At 42.3% G+C, this 19,532-nt stretch overlaps 1 protein-coding gene across 1 annotated transcript in view; it reads left to right on the top strand.

Annotated features, from left to right (window-relative positions):
- The first annotated feature begins 18,057 nt into the window (after window positions 1–18,057).
- The window catches only part of MAP2K1 (mitogen-activated protein kinase kinase 1), a 77,920-nt gene continuing 76,445 nt past the window's right edge, over window positions 18,058–19,532 (top strand). The window contains exon 1 of the mRNA XM_037502762.1: window positions 18,058–18,539. Within this exon, the coding sequence (XP_037358659.1) occupies window positions 18,460–18,539 (80 nt within the window). The 5' untranslated portion in view covers window positions 18,058–18,459. The remainder of the gene's footprint in view (window positions 18,540–19,532) is intronic.

Raw genomic sequence — 19,532 nt, forward strand, 5'->3', positions numbered from 1 at the left:
GTCTATTGAATAATGGGGTGAGAAATGAGTGTTAGAGTGTAGACGCAAAGGATGTCAAAAATGTGTTTAATTTTTGTAAAGTGACTCATATATTTCTATTTGCTTGTACACACACACACACACACACACACACACAGCCGAGAGGAAATATATAAATAAGTAATACCTCTGGAGATGGGAACTGGAAATAGAGACATAATGGGAAAAATAATTAACTGTACTTTTTTAGAACATGTAAATATATCAACTAAGAAACCAAAAAAAGTTATCTGCAGCAAATATAGCAAGATTTGACAAACCTGAAACTTACATCGTGTTATAATGCAACGCTACTCAACAACAAAAACATTTGACAAACCAGCAAAAGTAGTGTTTGCAACATTATCTTATTTTTTTGGAAAGATTTATTTATTTATGCATACAAGAACTGGGGTACAGGCCAGAGATGCGGGGAGTGAGAGGATTCACCAGAGACAGAATGGGGGACAGACCAAGCAGACTGAAATACAATGCTGAGGGGAGCAGCCGGTGAGACAGGAGAGGTCTGCTGCCCATGTGGGTTGCTCCCTGGTAGGCCCAGATCGGAACTCGGCTGCAGAGGCTGCAGATTGCTTAATAGTTTGGTGCTTAACCCTTTGTGCCACCAGGGAGGCCCCATTATCTTATTTTTTGTGGTTTGAAATGCCTTTTTGAAATTATGAAAGAATAAATCAAATTTCAGGAAAGCATAGGATAAAGTAAATTGCAAGATATAGCTACCTAAAATTATGTAAGTATGCACATTTTCCTTAATTTTATAGGTTTTACTTCTGTACATGCAAGACAACATATATTAAACAATCATTAATTTCAAAAGGAAATATGTCAACTTCAATAGTCTGAAAAATGGAAGAAGCATCCTTCTTACTATCCAAATAACAGTCTATATTCTCCAGTTTTGGCTAAGAATGTAAATGTAAAAGCATTTTGAGAAATTAATGTTATGCTCCCTCCCCCGCAAAAAACCTGAGAGCAGCAGCTCTCAGGATTGGAATCTCAGTTCCATCATTTACTAGTTGGTGACCTTGACTGTACTTCAGTTTCCTCATTAATAAAAGTACCTACTTTGTAGAATAATGAAGAGGATTAAATGATACTTAATACACATTACCTTAATATTATTACCCACAAAATTTTTAGGTTGTTTGACCCTTTTAGAAAATGTAAAGACTTTGGTAGGTAATTATTTGTGAGTCTCGATGATTATTACTACCATAGTCCTAAGGTACTGACATTTTATTGTCAAAAACTAATTGTCTCTTTTTATCACATATGAGGAATACTAGAACACCTTAGCAGTTTTGTAACAGGGTGGTCCCCAGGAAAGGGGGAGGTTCCCTGCCCCACCCAAGGGAGGGTGGAGCTGAGCAGGAAGAGGAGAAGCTGCAGAAGAGACTGAGGAAGAAAGGAGCAGGATGGAGCCAGAAGGAGACCTGGAGGAGGCACATGGAGCCTAGAGACACGTGAAGAAACTGCGCTTGTCTTTTGGTCGTGGACTGGGTGACACAGATGTGGGTGAGACCCATGGGGAGGTGACCATGGCAGCTTTTATCTGGATGTTGATTTTGCTCTTTTCCTTCCGGGCTTGTCTAGTTGTTTGTGACCCTTTTCTGTGGGTCCCCACTGGAAGATGCTTTAGACTTGTAGCAGGCTTTGGGGCCTTGCTCTGGGCCAATCCCATTTGGATGGACTTTTACCCACGAGGGGACGGGTAACTCTGGGTGCTTCATTTAGAAACTAGACTCTTTGCCTTACCTGTATTGTTTCCTAGTTTTATTAAAGTTCCTTCCTATTAAAGTCTCCTATGTTTTGTGTTGATGCGGCGGATGGCAGAACCCATGTAGAATAGGCAGGTTTGCGGGGTTTGGGCTGCCCCTCTCCCTGTCCTATAACAGATTCACCAGAGACATAAAAGATAGCACTGCTATATAGCATGTCATTAACTCTTTTAAAACAGTTTAATGTTTTTAAAAGTGAATAACATTAAAGAAGAAAATAGACTACTAAAGAACAATGAATATGGAGTATAAAAGTTTTTCTGGCAAGTAGTGAATATAGTCCAGAGATAAGGTTTGAAAAAAAAGAAATGGGATAAATCTTTCAAAACCAAAAGACCATGAACCATAACCCACATTAAAATTGGTCTAGTCTCTAAGTCTTGTTGATTGGTGCTATTTGGGCACTGGGAGGGCTGGTGGTAGTGGCCTACTGTGTACGTGGTACTCAATGTTATGGTATCTACTTGGCCCTGCCTGGTGTATGACAAGTCCCAGTTGGTATTGTCTCACCTAGCCAGGTCTACATTAGCATTGACCAATCAAGGTTATGGATTCTGAGTTAAGATCTGATTCAATCACGAATAATAGGGGAGAAAACCAAAATAATAATAAACAAGAAAGTAAATTTATTTGTCTCTCACTTATAAGTCTTTCATGTACAAGAAATCTGGCCTAAGTCCACAGTTGGAATGGTGGTCCATTGTCTTAGGGATCCAGTCTCCTGTCTTCTTGCTTTACCACATGAGAATTCTATTCTCAAGTTCACCTCACTATCTAAGATAACTTCTAGAGTTCCAACTGTATTCCAGTCAGCAGGAAGGAAGGAAGAGAGAAAGTCCTGGCCCTAAGAACATTTCCCAGAAGTTTCATGCCACAATTCTGGTTATAATCAGAATGTAATTACATGGCCACACAGCTGCAAAGGACCCTGGAAATACCATCGTTTTTTTGGGTGGACATGGCCTAGTAAAAATTCAGAATTTCTACTATTACGGAAGGAGGAGTGAAAAAATGTTGGGGGGCAACGAGCAGACTGCCACAGATAACAAAATAGAAAAAATTAATGTATTAGTGGCAAATCTACAATTTTGGACTGTATCCAAAAACACTAAGGATGTGACTAATGCTTTTACATTAGTGCACACAAGCAATTCTCAGTACGAGAAAACTCTGACATCACTTTGCACTGTATTATGCCATACTAGAGCTGATATTTTAGCTTCCAAGAATCTTCATCCTCTACTTCCTCTAGGGAATCTTCCTAGAACACATCCTCAAAACACTGTATCAAATCTCCTAAAAACTAAATGCCTGCCAATGATCAATTCACTTTATTGTGCTGACTGTTCTTCTGTAATACAAAAGATTAGACGTGGATTTGACGGTCCTAAAGGTACTGTCTTAATGGAGGACACTGAACAGTAGTATATCAACAGGGATTTATTAAGTGTTTTAGGTAATAAGTCAACTTGTTAAGATAACATTTAAGGATAGTCTCACTCACAGCAGGAAGTTAGAAAACCTAAATAAAGGACCAGGAAAAAGACTAATTATAATAAAGTAAAAATCAAAATCAACAAGCAACTATAAACCAGAGACACACGGAAGGGGGGGGCAGGGCGGGGGGGGTAGGTTCAAAACAAGGGCGGTAGGAATTGTATGAGGACTATAACCAATATGAAAATGCATACATTGTGCAAAAATGAAAAATGATGTAAAAATTATGTAAAATAATTTTTTTTAAATAATGAAAAAAATATAACATTTGAACACACGTTCTATGTTTCTATCATTTTATGGATACATCCTAAGACAGAAGTGAAAAACTGCCCTTCTCAAGGTTCCATGGGGCTAGGTAAATAATGGGCACTCCCATTCCACAACAGAATAAGATTTCAGGTCAAAAGAGGGTGAAGTAAAGATGGAGGCATTGCTTGGAATCCATCCTGGTAGAAATACAAACAGCTTCCAAGGGCAGTAGGGGCTAGCGGAACTAGTTGTCATGTTCAGGATCCAGAGTCAGTGTTGAAAATAGAGGTGCATAGCAGTGGAGTCTGCACTACAGAGAAACAACAGAGCAGCACAATTTTGAACTAGCCTATATAGCTGCCTGGTCTCATTTTCTTCTTCTTCTTTTTTTTTTTTTTAAAGATTTACTTATTTATGCATACAAGAACTGGGGTACAGGCCAGAGGTATGGGGGTGAGAGGATACACCAGAGACAGAGTGAGGAGCAGAACAGGTGGGATCTACTGAAATACACTGCTGAGGGGAACAGCAGGTGAGACAGGAGAGGTCTGCTGCGCCATGTGGGTAGCTCCCGGGCCAGCTGGGGATCCAACTCGTGCTGCAGTGGCTGTGGATAGCTTCATAGGTTGCATCTTAATCCCCTGCGCCACAAGGGAGGTCCCTGGTCTCATTTTCTGCCCACTCAGAAATTCTAGGTGTCATCTATATGCTTTATTAAATTACTTTTCTATTTAAACTAGTATGTAATGAGTGCTGTTATTTGCAATGAAGAAGACTGAACAGCACACCTTGACTGATTATAAAGTATATAACGCAATATGCAATGAAGTGATGATTTCCTTGGAACCCAAAACCTGGTAAGTGCTAGAGGAAAGAAAGATGAACAAGAGCTGGGGTAGTTAGGGAAGGCTTATGGAAAGATCTGAAACTTGAGCAGAATCCTGGAATTGGGTAGGATTTGGATAGATGAATGGGAAGGTGCCTTAAAAGAAGGGAGATATTAAAAAAAATTTTTAAAAAGAAGGGAGATATTAGAAGTATGAAATGACTAAGCTTTAATAAGGAAACTGACCTAACTGATTTAGATTTTGTAGGGAAGAATGAAAAATAGGTTAGAGTAGCTATTTTGAACAGAGAAATCTCTTTTTTTACCCCCATAATTCCTAAAATATTTAAAATACTATCTCACATAATATTTAAAATAACGTGTATTATTTATGTAAATTATAAAATACAACAGTATACGCACCTCTGAACATACCAGCCAACCAAAGCACTGGCCAAAATCTGACATCTTATTATTATTGTTTTTAATTTATTTATGCATATAAGAACTGGGGTACAGGCCAGAGGTATAGGAGGGAGGTGAGAGGATCACCAGAGACAGAGTGGGGAACAGAATAGGCAGACTGACTGAAATACACTGCTGAGGGGAGCAGAGGGCGAGACGGAAGAGGTCTGCTGTGCCATATGGGTCAGCTCCCTGGCTGGGGATTGAACTTGTGCTACAGTGGCTGTAGATAGCTTCATAGTGCTGTGACTTAACCCCTTGTGCCACCAGGAAGGCCCCTTATTATGTGTTAATCTCTTCTTCCATTCCCCGGCTTCTCCCATTTTACTGAGACAACCACTATCCTGAAATTTTATTTATCAGTAATTTATCATTCCTTTTAACACAGTTTTACTAGATATGCATAGGCCTAAACAATATAAATAGCGCGTTTTTTAGTATTGCTTGTTTTGAGCTTTATAAAAGTGGTTTCAAGTTGTATGCAATCTGCTTGGGCTTGCTTTCCTCATTCCATACTTTGTTCTATGATTCTCCCATGTTGTTGCATACAACTGTAGTTTCATACAACTGGCTATATACTATCCTATTATTGAATATACCAAATTATTTACATTCTTTTATTGATGAACATTTGAAATGGTTTGAATTTTTTGCAACTATGAACAGTGTTTCTATTGAGCGCTTTTATATGTATTTTATATGTATTTTTACATATGTATTGTTACATGTGTATTGTTATATGTGTACTTTATATGTATACTGATATATATACACATACACATCTACATATAGCTACTTATGTATATATATCAAAGGAGCAATAGCCTTGAGAAAACAGGAGGGAATAGGATCCTGATCATAGGTAGAAGGGACAGCTCTTGCTGGGAGGATGCATCATCACTCACCACTCTAATGAAGAATGATGTAGGTGTGTTATTAGGTTTATGATAAGAAGTTAAGGATCAAAGAAGATCCTTTTTTTAAAAAAAAAGATTTATTTATTTATGCATACAAGAACTGAGGTATGGGCCAGAGCTGTGGGGGTGTGAGAGGATTCACCAGAGACAGAGTGGGGAGCAGAACAGAGGGAATGACTGAAATACACTGCTGAGGGGAGCAGTGGGCGAGACTGGAAAAGTCTGCTGCACCATGTGGGTTAGCTCCCTGGTCAGGTATTGAACTCGTGCTGCAGTGGTTGCGGATAGCTTCATGGTGCTGTGACTTAACCCCTTGTGCCACCAGGGATGCCCTCAAAGAAGATCCTTGACCCAGAGAAGGATCACTCTAGAGTTGAAGTTTTCCTAAGTATGGGAAGATAAAAGGACCAGGAACTTGAAATATTTGCAGGAGTTAATGTCCCTTGCAATCTGTACTGCAAGGAGTAATGACAGGAAGAAACAGTGGCAATGGAGGTATAAATGAATTTGAAATCTGAGTGGGACCTAAGTTTTGTTTCTAGGAAAGCATTTGAGCAAATAAGCCCATTGTGATTAAAGAGAAAAGTATTTAAATTTGTGATATTGGATCTGAATCATTTCAGGATTATGCAAATGCCCAGTAGGGTCCCTCTACTCTTCAGAATTGACTCAAATCCCCCATCACTTCCACTGACTATGGGAGTTAAGGACCCTCCCAATAGTTCTGTAAATTCCTAATGAGACCTAGCTTTTTTTTGGACCTCTGAGCTCCTTAACCTCACATGTTATTTGTTCTGGAACATTTCAACTTAGGCCCTTTCTCCAGTTCCAACAATGACAGTCACTCATTCGGTTGATACTTGTGGAGTTTTTGGAGTGAGAGTTACAGTCATACCTGACATTCTTTAGCTCCACACTATCTTCCCCACTTTTCACTTTCCATCCCATCTCTGTTATGCAGACCATTTTTCTGTCTTCTTAAGCTTGGAGCCAACTGACACCCTCAGGATGAAAAGAGCAGACAGCAAAATGCATATGCTCACAAACTTCCAGCATTTACTAGAATACATTATTCTCAACAAGAACTCTTCTCTCCCTAAGAAGATTGTAGTGCTATTCATTAAGATAATAAATACTCTTTACCTTCACCCAAATAGAATTGAATGGAAACAAAGAACACTTTCCCAGGGTACAGTAATGTAGAAGGAAGCACTAGGCCTTTGATGGATTGAGACCTGCACCATTTGATTTTCATGTCCCACTTTTTCTAATTTTCTCTTCTGTGTTCCCAAGAGTACAGTATCTTGCAATTCTGAAAAAGATTTGAAATAGGAAAAATACTTTAGGTTATTTTTGATTCTCACTATTTTTAAATGTTTTATGTTAAAAGTTTTGAAAAGCGCATTCTCGCCAGGTGAGGGAGCTGGGGAGCCATTCCTTAAGCATTTTCATTTCATACTTTAAAGACTCAAAGCTTAAGGAAGGACTCAAAATATGGAAGGACCCTGATGGTATTCAGAACATAGAAAAACAAGAACTATGAAAGAAAAATAGAAATAAATTGGACTTCATCAAAATTGGAAATAAAAACTTGGGCCTCCCTAGTGGCGCAAGGGGTTGAGACACAACCTATGAAGCAATCCGCAGCTACTGAAGCATGAGTTCAATCCCCGGCTGGCCAGGGAGCAACCCACATGGCACAGCAGACTTCTGGCTCGCCCGCAGCTCCCCTCAGCAGTGTATTCAGTAGATTCACCTGTTCTGTTCCCCATTCTGTCTCTAGCAGGTCCTCTCACCACCCCCCACTACACACACCTCTGGCCTGCGCCCCAGTTCTTGTATGCATAAATAAATAAATAATCTTTTTAAAAAATAAAAAATAAAAACTTTCGCTTTTCAAAGAAAATGAAAGGGATAAGTAACAGGGAGAAACAGTTGCAAATCATGTCTCTAACAAAGGACTTGTATCTAGAGTATATAAAGAATTCTTACAATTCAATAATATGACAAGCAACCCAGTTCAAAATTGGCAAAAGATTTAAACATTCATGCACCAAAGAAGATAGTAGGATGTCAAATAAACATGTAAAAAGATGATCAGGAGAGAAATGCAAATTAAAATTATAATGTGATACCACTAGGCATCCATTAGAATTGTTTAAAATTTAAAATACTGATCATGGGGCCTCCCTGGTGGCTCAAGGGGTTAAGACTCAGCACTATGAAGCTATCCTCAGCCACTGCAGCACAAGTTCGAGTTCAATCCCCGGCCAGGGAGGTGACCCAAATGGCACAGCAGCCCTCTCCTGACTAGGCCTGCTGTTCCCCTCAGCATTGTATTTCAGTCAATCCATCTATTCTGTTCCCTACTCTGTCTCTGGTGAATCTTCTCATGCCCCACACCTCTGATGTGTACCCTGGTTCTTGAATGCATAAATAAATAAATCTTAAAAAAAAATACTCATCATATCACATCCTCACAAATTTGTGGAATGAATGGAATTCTCCCACAATGCCCTTGAGAAATGTAAAATAGTTTAAACACTTTGGAAAATAGTTTGGCAGTTTCTTAAAAAGTTAAGCATGTACCTACTGTATGACCTAATTATTTTACTCTTACTTATCTACCCAAGATAAATGAAAACATATTCATATAAAGACTTGTATACAGATGTTAATAGCAACTTTATTTGTAATGACTGGAAACAAATTGTCCATCAAAAGGTGAATAAAAAATGGAAATATATCCATAAAATGGTATATAACTCAGTAGTCAGTGAACGATTTTATATAAAACAACATGAGTGAACCCCAGTAATAATGCTGGGTGAAAGATGCCAGGCCAAAAAAAGAGCATATTAAAGGATATATGCCACATGATTCTGTTTTATATAAAATTCTAGAAAAACTACAGTGGGGGTGAAAGGCAGATGAGGAAGAGGTTGTAAAGGGGTGCAAGGAAACTCTTAGGGGATGACGGTAGTGTTCTTACCTTGATTTTGGTCATAGTTTTCCCTCAAATGTCAAAGTTGTTAAAATTTTTATTTTCAGTGTGTGCCATCTAGTTTATGTGACCATGCCTCAATAAATCTATAAAAAATAAGATTTAAGCTATATGTTTTTAAAATAGTGAAGAAAATTCTCTCAACAGCACTTAAATTACTTTAATTTACTGAGTTCCTATTTAGCAAGAATACACAGCACTGAATTTGGGACCTGTTACCTTATAGGAATTAAAAGAGTAATCACCTTATTCCTTATTATTATTTAAATCTGTATTTAAAAACAAATGAACAAAATCAAACAAAAAACAAGTAAGTATCACTACTGTTGAGGGTAGAATAAAAAGGGCCATGTGTAATAGCTGATTATTTTATGGTAGAGATCACCTAAGCAGAGTGTAGACACAAAAAGGGGCCAAGTTTGGGGCACTATCAATTCATAAATATTCACCAGCAAAATCAGTAAAATATTGAATAGCACAAAATTAAAAACTCTCACCCATACTTTCATCTCCTAAAAACAAACACTTAACTTTTTTTTTTTTTTTTTTGGCGTAGAAGAACTGGGGTGTAGGCCAGAGGTTCAGGGAGTGAGAGGTTTCAGCAGAGACACAGTGGGGAGCGGAACAGGTGGATTTTACTGAAATACACTGCTAAGGAGAGCAACAAGAGAGACAGGAGAGGTCTGCTGTGCCATGTGTGGATGAGCTCCGTGGCCAGGGATCCAACTCAGGCCATAGTGGTGATAGCACTGAGACTTAACCCCTAGGCCATGAGGGAGGCCCCAAATACTTAACATTTTGAAATGTGTTCTGCCTCTCTTTCATATGTGTTTATACTCTATTTTCTTAATGAAACGCTGCTCGTGTGTACAGATTTTTATAATTTTTTTCAGTTACTATTTTCTGAATACTTTCTCATGACATTATCATAACTTGTTTGTTCTTTGCTTGTTTTACATAACTCTTTTGAAGAGAAGTTTTTTAATTGATACACTGAATTTTAGCATGAAGATATATGATAAAAGTCTTTTACTGGACATTAATTATTTTAAGTTAATATAATTTGATAATACAATTTATTATCTTTTTAACATAGGGAAATCCAAAGAAACCAAAAATTTTTCATAGTCTTCCCTCATAGGAAATACCTGTTGATGTTTTGGAAGAAAAGTTGTACACATATATGAACAGAAAAATCAAACAATGCAAAAAGGTACAAAGTGAAAAGTGAAAGCTTTCCACTCAGCAAGTCTTTTTTGAAAGGTAATTATTGTTGATAAATTCTTATAGTTTCTTTTTTTTCTTTTTTTTTTTTAAAGATTTATTTATTTATGCATACAAGAGCTGGGGTACAGGCCAGAGATGCAGGGGGTGAGAGGATTCACCAGAGACAGAGGGGGGGGGAAGAACAGGCAGGCTGACTGAAATACACTACTGAGGGGAGCAGTGGGTGAGACAGGAGAGGTCTGCAGAGCCATGTGGGTTGCTCTCCGGCCGGCTGGGGATTGAACTTGTGCTGCAGATGCTGCGGACAGCTTCATAGTGAGGTGCTAAACCCCTTGCACCACCAGGGAGGCCCAGTTTCTTTTTTTTTTTTTTAATAAAGATTTATTTATGCACACAAGACTGGGGTACAGGCCAGAGGTGCAGGGGGTGAGAGGATTCACCAGAGACAAAGTGGGGAACAGAACAGGCAGATTGGCTGAAATACACTGCTGAGGGGAGCAGCAGGTGGGACAGGAGGGGTTTGCTGTGCCATGTGGGTAGCTCCCTGGCCAGGGATCGATCTCATGCTGCAGTGGCTGCGGATAGCTTCATAGTGCTTATAGTGCTGTGCTTAACCCCTTGTGCCACCAGGGAGGCCCAAATTCTTAGTTTCTTCAAAGAAAAGACAATATTGAATTCAATGAAACAGTGCAAACTAGTTGAATATAAAAGAAAAATTAATTTGTCAACATCTTGTTATTATGAACAATGCTGCAATAAACATCCCCGTGGTAGACAAGTCTTTGTGCATATCTCTGATTATTCCCTGAAAATAAATTCATAAATTTGAATTTGATACACTATGGACATAAGATGTCTTTATTTATTTATGTTTTAAAGATTTATTTATGCATACAAGAACTGGGATACAGGTCAGAGGTGGGGGGGCTGGGAGAATTCACGAGAGACAGAGTGGGGAACAGAACAGGCAGACTGACTGAAATACACCGCTGAAGGGAGCAGCAGGTGAGACAGGAGAGGTCTGCTGTGCCATGTGGGTAGATCCCTGGCTGGGATGGAATTTGTGCTGCAGTGGCTGCAGATAGCCTCATAGGTTGCATCTTAACCCCTTGCACCACCAGAGAGGCCCTGTCTTTATTTTTTATTTTTTAAAGATTTACTTCCTCATTTATGCATAGAAGAAATTGGGTATAGGCCAGAGGTGCAGGGGTGGAGGAGTGAGAGGATTCACCATAGACAGAGTGGGGAGCAGAACAGGTAGATCTACTAAAATACACTGCTGAGGGGACCAGCAGGCAAGACAGGAGAGGTCTGCTGTGCCAAAGCAGGTTAGCTTCCCTGGCAGGGGATGGAACTTAGGCTGCAGTAACAATAGCTTGATAGCGCTGAGACTTAACCCCTATGCCACCAGGGAGACCCCCTGAAATGTCTTTTTAAAAAGTTTATAAACCAAGTTTGAATGGTATCCAGTTTCCAATCTTGGTCCCAATTTCACAGAACTCAAAAGAAGTACAAATTAGCTAAAGCTATTGCACATATGTAAAATAGTGTTTGACATCACTGGAAACTAAAAGGAAGAATCTAAATTAGAGAAAGGGATGGAAGAGAAACACAAAATAGTATTATTGTTATTCATGGCATTACTAAGATGTTTGTGAACTTTATCATTGGAGATATGTGAAAATGTCAATTTCCTCCTTGACAACAACCAACTAAACAAAACTAATTTCACCTTTCTACCATTTGTTAAGGTACTAAGACTTTTTAAAAGATCATTGTCTGCGGGGGCCTCCCTGGTGGCGCAGCGGTTGAGCGCTGGGTTGCGAAGCTGCCCACGGCCTCTGCAGCGCCATTTCGATCCCCGGCTGCTCCCCGGCCACCAGCCACCGGTCTCCGGCCACCGGCCACCGGAGGAGGGTCCCACATGGCGCGCAGACCTCTCCTGCCGTCTGCTGCTCCCCTCAGCAGTGTACTTCAGTCCTTCTGCCTGCTCTGCTCCCCGCTCTGGTGAATTCTCTTACCCTCCCGTTCTTCTGGCTGTACCTAGTACTTGTATAAATAAATAAATAAATCTTTAAAAAGCAAACAAATAAATAAATAAATCTTTAAAAAAATAAAAAGATCATTGTCTGGGAATCAGGAGATGTGTCTCTGTTCTGACTATCTATGTGACCTTGAAGAATACCACTGAACTCTCTGATGCTCAGTTTTCCCATTTATAAAATGGGGTGATTGGACACCATAACCTCTATAGTCTCAGCCGTAAAATTCTAAAATGAGCTCAGTCTCCCTTCTCTATATGCAGAAGTCCTATATCAAATGCCAATGGAGTTTCTAGTTAGAAAGGTCTGTCAGTCCTCCCTGGTGGTGCAAGGGGTTAAGATGCAACCTGTGAAGCTGTACACAGCCTCTGTGGTGTGAGTTCAATCCCCGGCCAGCCAGGAAGCTGCCCACATGGCGCAGCAGACCTCTCCTGTCTTGCCCACTGCTCCCCACAGCAGTGTATTTCAGTCAATCTGCCTGTTCACTCTGTCTCTGGTGAATTCTCTCACCCCCCACACCTCTGGCCTGTACCCCAGCTCTTGTATGCATAAATAAATAATTCTTTAAAAAAAAAAAGAAAGGTCTGTCTATTCAGAGACAGTACACAGACAAACAAGGATTAAAAAGCCTTATGGTTCAGCAGTAATTATAATGACACAACAATGTTATAATAACAATAACAATATTTTATATTTTATGAAGTTGCACGATGAAAACAATCTGGCATGTTACAGAAAACAGATTCCTTGCTCCCTGGGAGTATATAAAAATGCAAAACACACTGATATATCAATAATTATAGTTTACAGTATCTTAAAATATACATAAACCCAGGGCTGCATGTCAAGCCCAGTTCATTGTTGGAGATGAAACTCTTTTCAGGCAAATAAATTCTCAGCTCTCTATAAATTGACCTGGCCTCTGAGCAAGAGTGTGAATTATAAAAATATTGATAGTCAGTTTTGAGATGTTTTTGCCTGTGGAGCTTCCATATGTTCTTATCACAGCTTCCATATCTCTGTAGCTCAAATGGTCATTCTCATTTTAAATTTCCTGCTTGTAATCTTTGCAAAGCACTTGGCAGGAAAAGGATGATGCAGGGGTTTTCCAAGGGGTGGGGGGAGGGAGTCCAGTGGGGAGAGACCAATGTTGACAAGCATTTGAATGAATGTCCTGGGTAAGAGATTTGTTTAATCCCAGATCAGATTTGAGAATAAGAATATCCAGGATCCTGGACTGTGATTCCAAAGGAAGTCAAGACTTCCTTTTGCACAGCTGCCCTCTAAGAAGCTGGTATAACACAAGTATATCTCATTTCATGATGCTATCCCAGGGTGAAAAGCAAAGTACTGCACCTTTCAGATGTGAGGGTGATATCACTACCCCACTCCCCTCCAAAAAATAAGGTGCCATATCTGACATCCTGTCTGGTTGAAGCCACATCCTTAGAGATCAATTGAAATTATATCATCCCTTACCTTGTTAAGGTATCTTTCCTTTAAATGAAAGACAAGTGACCATTAAAAGTGAGTCCCAAAATAACCCAGTGGTTTCATTGCATTTGGAATGTCTGACATCCAGAACTGAGGAAGCAGATGTAACCTCCTCTGAAGGGGGAGGGTAGTGTTACCCTTCACACTGTGACCCTTCACTCAGTTACTCAATAGGGACAGCTGCCAAACTCACAGGAACTTCAAATCTAGACAATGGACTCTATTCCTTAGCAATTTATCAAATATTTGAAAAATTAGCCCCATCCTGAACAGTGTGAATTATAGGCAAAGGGGATTAATGAGAGTAAAAGCATTTAATAAGGAGCCAAAGTTCTCACTAGTGAATAGGAAATGCAGTATTACTAGAGAGTAGGAAAATGTAGTATTAAAATGAGGGGTGGCGGGGGAGTAAGGTGAGATTTCTTTACACGGAATAACTTCTATTTGCAGTAACTAGACATTTTTTATCTTGAGCTTCCCTTTCCCAATTAAAAATTTCACAATAAAATAATAAAAGCTCCTATGGTGTAAGGGGCAAATATGGACTTGTGTTTAAAATAAGATTCCTGGGCCTCCCTGGTAGCGCAAGGGGTTAAGCACAGCACTATGAAGTTATCCGCAGCTACTGCAGCACGAGTTCGATCCCTGGCCAGGGAGACACACACATGGCGCAGCAGACCTCTCCTGACTCGCCCGCTGCTCCCCTCAGCAGTGCATTAAAGTAGATCCGCTTGTTCTGTTCCCCAGTCTGTCTGTGGTGAATCCTCTCACCCCCCCCCCCACACCTCTGGCTTATACCCCAGATCTTGTATGCATAAATAAATTAAAAAAATAAGATTGCTAAATTGATAATATCACAAAGTTCACAGATTCTATAATATCAACTGCATGTGTGCGTCTGGCCAAGATAAACACAGGACTCCAGAGCAAAAACTTAAGTTGTTACTGAATGGTATATCATGAATGGTTTTCATGATCTTTTTTATACTTTTCTAGTTTTTCAACCCATATAAGAAACTGGTATTAGTCATCATTTTTAAAACCACAAAATTTGTGGGTTTTTAAAAAGACTTATTTTTATTTATTTATGCATACAAGAACTCAGGTACAGGCCAGAGTTGGGGGGGGGGAGCAGTGAGAGGATTCACCAGAGACAGAGTGGGGAGCAGAACAGGCGGATCTACTGAAATACACTGCTGAGGGGAGCAGCAGGTGAGACAGGAGAGGTCTGCTGCGCCATGTGGGTTAGCTCACTGGCTGGGGGACTGAACTCATGCTGCAGTGTTGGGTGATAGAGCTGAGACTTTAACCCCTTTGCCACCAGGGAGGACCTTAAAACCACAAAATTTGAACCAAAAACACAGAATGCTCAGGAGATGTAAATGTTTTAAGATGGGAAAGACCTATATCATTCTTTCAATCTTCAAAGCAAATCAGAACCAAAAAAAACCCCACACCAACAAAACAACCAAAAAACCCATTTTGGTCAATCTGTACTATTTTCTGGGAAATAAAAAGTTTTACCATGAATTTTTTTCTTGTAATTGTTTTCTTGAAGCGCAACATACATCCAGAAAAGTACATAGATCAAAAATAGAACATACTGTGAACAAGCACCCACATCAAGAAAGTCACTGTTCTCAGCACCCTGAAAGCTCTCTAGTCTCTCCTTCCCCTTCCTGTTATTCTCTTCCTGGAGGATAACCACTGTCCCAAGAACAAGTTTGCTAGTTTCGAACTTTGTGTGTGTGTGTGCACATGCACAGTATATCAGTATAGCACACGCACACACACAAATGCATACATATATATAATGTAGTGTAACTTTTTTGTGTCTAACTTCTACTCAAGAGATGTTGGTTGCATTCATGTTGTTGCAAGTCGCTGCAGTCTTTTTCACATGGCTAGAGAGTATTCCACTGAACAGAGGTGTGGGTGGTGAGAGGATTTACCAGAGACAGAGTGGGGAACAGAACAGGCAGACTGACTGAAATACACAGCTGAGGGGAGGTGGGTGAGATAGGAGGGGTCTGCTGTGCCATGTGGGTTGCTCCCTGGGCAGCTGGGGTATCAAACTCTTGTTGCAGAGACTGTGGACAGCTTCATAGGTTGCGTTTTAACCCCTCGCGCCACCAGGGAGGTCCAATTCAATGGTTTAAAGTAAATTTACAGTGGGGCCTCCCTGGTGGCGCAAGGGGTTAAAATGCAGCACTATGAGGCTGTCCGCAGCCACTGCAGTACGAGTTTCATTTCCGGCCAGGGAGATGACCCACATGGCCCAGCAGACCTCTCCTGTCTCACCAGCTGCTCCCCGGATATACATAGCAGTGTATTTCAATCTTCCTGTTCTGTTCCCCACTCTGTCTCTGGTGAGTCCTCTCACCCCCCACACCTCTGGCCTGTACCCCAGTTCTTGTATGCATAAATAAATCTTTTTTAAAAAAGTAAATTCACAGAGTTGTGTAACTATCCACACACTCAATTTTAGGACATTTTCATTACCTCATAGAAGACCCCCATATCCTTTAATGATAATTAAAGGATGATAATTCAACTTTATCACCACCTGCCCTACCAAGTTCTAAGCAACCACTAATCTACTTTTGACTCTAGAGATTTCTCTCTTCTGGAAATTCCATGTAAATGGAATCATATAATATGTGGTCTTTTGTGTCTGGTTTCTTTTATTTTGCAGTGTCTTCAAGCTCCATACATGCTGTAGCATGGATCAGCACTTCATTCTTTTTATGGCTGAATAATATTCCATAGTACAGATATACCACATATTGTTTATCATTCATCAGTTGATGATTATTTGGGTTGATTTTACTTTTTGGCTATTATGATTAATGTTGCTATAAACAATTCTGTACATGTTTTGTATGGGTGTGTGTGTTCATTTCTCGTGTGTACATAGTATGGAGTGGATTTGCTGCCAATTCTCTGTTTGACAATTTCAGAAACTGCCAGATTGCTTTTGAAAGTGTCCACACTATCTTACATTCCTATGATAATGTTCAAAAAAACTTTTTACATGTTGCTTTTAATTGAATTGGAATATATAAAATAAAAAACTCAAATAGTACCAAAGGCTAGAAAGTTAAAAGGAAACTCTTCACTATCTCCACACCTTCTCAGGGTGACTCCCCAGAGGCCACCACTGTGGACCATTTCTTTAGTGTCTTTCCAGAAATTTTCTGTCATTTATGTAAAAATATAGATTCCCCTAACAAATAAGATCACACTCCCTAGTGTTCTATTCTGTTCTTTTGTTTTCCTTTAACATAACACGTTTTGAAGATATTTCTATACCAGCATAGATAAATCTCTCCCATTCTTTTGAAAGACTGTATAGCACTTCTTGTATAAGTGCATTATTATCTACGTAATTATATGTTATAGCTTACTCTTTTTTTTAATTTTTTTATTTTAAAGTTTTTTTTTTTTAATAGAGGCATGTTTTATTTATTTATTTATTTACTTGTTTGTTTGTTTATACATGCGCTGGGTACAGTCAGAAGCGCGGGAGGGTGAGCGAATTCACCAGAGCCAGAGCGGGGAGCAGAGCAGGCAGAAGGACCGAAGTACACTGCTGAGGGGAGCAGCGGGCGGCAGGAGAGGTCTGCGGGCCATGTGGGACGTGGCTGGGGAGCAAACGGGGGGGGGGGGGGGGGGGGGGGGGGATTGAACCCGTGCTGCAGAGGCTGCGGGCAGCTTCGCAACCCAGCGCTCAACCGCTGCGCCACCGGGGAGGCCCTGTCATAGCTTACTCTTTTTGACAGTATAGTTGCTTCCAGATTTTTTAAATATTTTAAATATGCTGCAATGAGCATGACTTTAAAGATTTTTTTTGGTGCATGTCTAAATAAATTTTCTCAAAAAACTGCCCATCTTATACTCTTATGAGCACGAAGTACCCACACCCCTGCACCCTGGCCAGAGGATCATTACTGTGTGTTACCATTTTATATCCATCCATCCATCCATCCATCCATCCATCCATCCATCCATCCATCCATCCAGTCTGTCAGTTTGCTAGGCACAAGAATTCTTTCAACAAGTGTTCTATTCCTCACGCTACCTCTCCCTTGGACATGATAAGCGTCTTTTCCCATGTTTCTTATATTTTTCTACTTCATTTCTGTCCACGTGACTCGCTGAGGGGGGTGGGGGTTCAGTCCCCCAAGAGAAGGAGGTGACGCCGCAGCCAGGACAGCTCACCTCGCAGCTCCGAGTGAGAACCGGCACGCACGACCCCCTTCCCAGTCGGGCCACCTGGGAGACTCCAGGCAGCAGAGGGTGCTCTGGAGCCGGCGACCGGGCCCGCCCCCAGTGCTGTGCACCGCGCCCCCGTGACGTATTTCCGCGTCATCTGCCGCCGAGGCTCGTTCCTATTGGCTGTTGGCGAAGCCACGGGGGCGGGGCCGACTAGGTGTGTGGAAAAAGCTGCCGCCTCTGCTGGGGGCGGGGCGAGGCTTTCCCTGTCCCCGCCCCTCCCTCTTCCCCGCCCCCTGGCCCCTCCCAGGGACCGCTGCGCGGAGCTGCCCGGAGCGCGGCGCCCGCGGCGACTGCACTTTCCCGACAGTAGCTGGCTCGGGGCTCGGGTGCGCGCGCGGCGGGGCTGCTGGAACCTGAGGGCTCAGTTGACTGAGGGAGAGTGGGAGGGAATCCCGGGTGGCCGCGCTGCGCCAGCGGGGAAGCCCTTCGGTTCCCCAGCCCCCGGCGAGTGGGGCGGGGGCCCCCCGAGACCGCCACCGGCCCCTGGCGCAGGCGGGACGCGCGGGGCGCCCCTTCGAAGGCAGCCCTCAGGCTCTCCGCCCCGACTCGGCCGGGCGCAGCGGGCGCGGGGCAGCGCAGAGGGAGGAAGCCAGAGGGGCCGCCCTCTCCTCGGAGTTGGAAGCGCCTCTCCGGGTCCAAAATGCCCAAAAAGAAGCCGACGCCCATCCAGCTGAACCCGGCCCCCGACGGCTCCGCGGTTAACGGGACCAGCTCGGCGGAGTAAGTATGGGGTGGGCGGCGAGCGCCGGGCCGGGCTGGGGAGGCCCCCGCTGGGGCGCAGGAGCTGAGTCGGGTGTGCGCGGCGCGCGGGGCTCGGCTCCGGTTCGTCACGTACGGCTCGGGCGGGCAGAGGCGAGGAACTCCGGTCGCCGAGATATCGGTGACTAAGCACTGATTGTGCTCCTGACTCAGACCAGGGGACCGAGAGAGTCTCGACCCCCCTCCACCCCCAGGCCCGACCCTTTCAGTCACCCCTGGCCGCCGGCCATTCCCTTTTCCCCAAGGATATAAAAACTGGTTTGTCTTCCCCGCCCTCCCCAGCTGTTTTCTAAAAGCGATCCTCAGGGATTCTGGCCTATACGGAGAGAAGGGAGCAAACGTCTTGGAAAAAATTAAGATTTCATCTGCGTCTCTGAGACCGACTCATAGTGGGGAGCGTGGAGTCAGAGCCCGCGGGCAGCATCCTCACCTGGGTTCCTGACACCTGTGGGCTGCAACTGCCTCGGTGCGGGCCGCTGCCCGGCCAGCGGGGGCGGGTGTGCACAGACTTCCCGGTGGCTGTTTCTTTGCCAATTGGGGGACTCCCGGCCCTTGTCCTTCCTTCTGGGAAACTATCTTGTTTGGAAGAGAGCGGCTTTCCTCTTCTTCATTGACTTCATTCATTCATTCAAGAAATCACTCCTCACCAATGACTCTCTGCCTCTCCTTGACCCTGAGCCCTAAACCCCTGAACTCCACTGCCGTGGAAACCACACACAAGCTGCATCCCTGCAGCCTCCTGTGAGCATAAACCAGCACTAATTCACTAAATAACGATGACGCTGTTTCATAGGGGTTTCTGAAGTCTCACAACTCTTTCAGGTCCGTGTAAGGGACAAGGCTGTATGTGGGAGGGAACCCGCTATCTGGAGAAATAAAATCAGTGAAGACTAGGTTCTTAAACTTTTACCTGGACTCTGCATTCTGGAAACTAGGAAGCTAGCTGATGAGATG

This window comes from Talpa occidentalis, unplaced genomic scaffold (assembly GCF_014898055.3).
Source record: "Talpa occidentalis isolate TD23 unplaced genomic scaffold, MPIMG_talOcc4v2.1 talOcc4.11, whole genome shotgun sequence".
Lineage (NCBI taxonomy): Eukaryota > Metazoa > Chordata > Mammalia > Eulipotyphla > Talpidae > Talpa > Talpa occidentalis.